The sequence below is a fragment of the Phaethon lepturus genome, unplaced genomic scaffold (genome assembly GCF_000687285.1).
Source record: "Phaethon lepturus isolate BGI_N335 unplaced genomic scaffold, ASM68728v1 scaffold31703, whole genome shotgun sequence".
Taxonomy (NCBI): domain Eukaryota; kingdom Metazoa; phylum Chordata; class Aves; order Phaethontiformes; family Phaethontidae; genus Phaethon; species Phaethon lepturus.
The window spans coordinates 6,899-7,649 of record NW_010527493.1 but is presented as its reverse complement, the minus strand read 5'-3'; the positions used below and the strand labels follow the sequence as shown (position 1 = coordinate 7,649).

Here is a 751-nt window from a genome sequence, read left to right as displayed (position 1 = left end):
GGGGAAGGGGAGGTGGGCGTTGCTATTTTCGCTCGCCACATCCTCTGTCAGTTTCTAAGAACCGGCGGCGGATTCCTGGTAAGAGATTTCGGTGTGTGACAATATCCAGCGAGCGCGCGCGGCCCCGCGGCGTCCAGCTCGGCTCCAGCTGCAAGGTGCGAAATGCCACTTCTTACCCCTCGGCAAGAGCCGAGACGCTGCGGAGGAGCCGGGCCGGGGTGTGCCCGCTGGCGGTGCCTCTCGCAGCTCTCCATGCATCATGGTGCTCCGGTGTCGAAGTGGAGGAGGTTCCTCCTCCGGTTACAGCTTGTGTGGGGAGAAAATGGAGGGGGGTTTGCTTTTATTACAGGTGATACGCCGCTGCTTGCAGTCCCCTGCGCCTTCCTGTTTGTGGGGCTGGGGTGTCCCCCAGCACTGGGTTCCCTGGGCTCTGGGGAGGTGCGGCTGAGTTGCGCAGGGCTCCCCAGGGGAGAGCAGGAGGGTAAAAGCTTTGTGAGAAGCTGCGCGGCCACAGCATTGTTCTCATAACAACCCAGCGTCAGGGACGAGGTGATACGCCGCTGCTTGCAGTCCCCTGCGCCTTCCTGTTTGTGGGGCTGGGGTGTCCCCCAGCACTGGGTTCCCTGGGCTCTGGGGAGGTGCGGCTGAGTTGCGCAGGGCTCCCCAGGGGAGAGCAGGAGGGTAAAAGCTTTGTGAGAAGCTGCGCGGCCACAGCATTGTTCTCATAACAACCCAGCGTCAGGGACGTAGT

General features: G+C 62.5%; 1 protein-coding gene across 1 annotated transcript in view; it reads left to right on the top strand.

Moving 5' to 3' along the window:
• Positions 1-51: 51 nt before the first annotated feature.
• The window catches only part of CCND3 (cyclin D3), a gene marked incomplete at its 5' end in the record, with an annotated part of 1,622 nt that continues 922 nt past the window's right edge, over positions 52-751 (top strand). The window contains one exon of the mRNA XM_010283404.1: positions 52-233. Coding sequence (XP_010281706.1) covers positions 52-233 — 182 coding nt within the window. The remainder of the gene's footprint in view (positions 234-751) is intronic.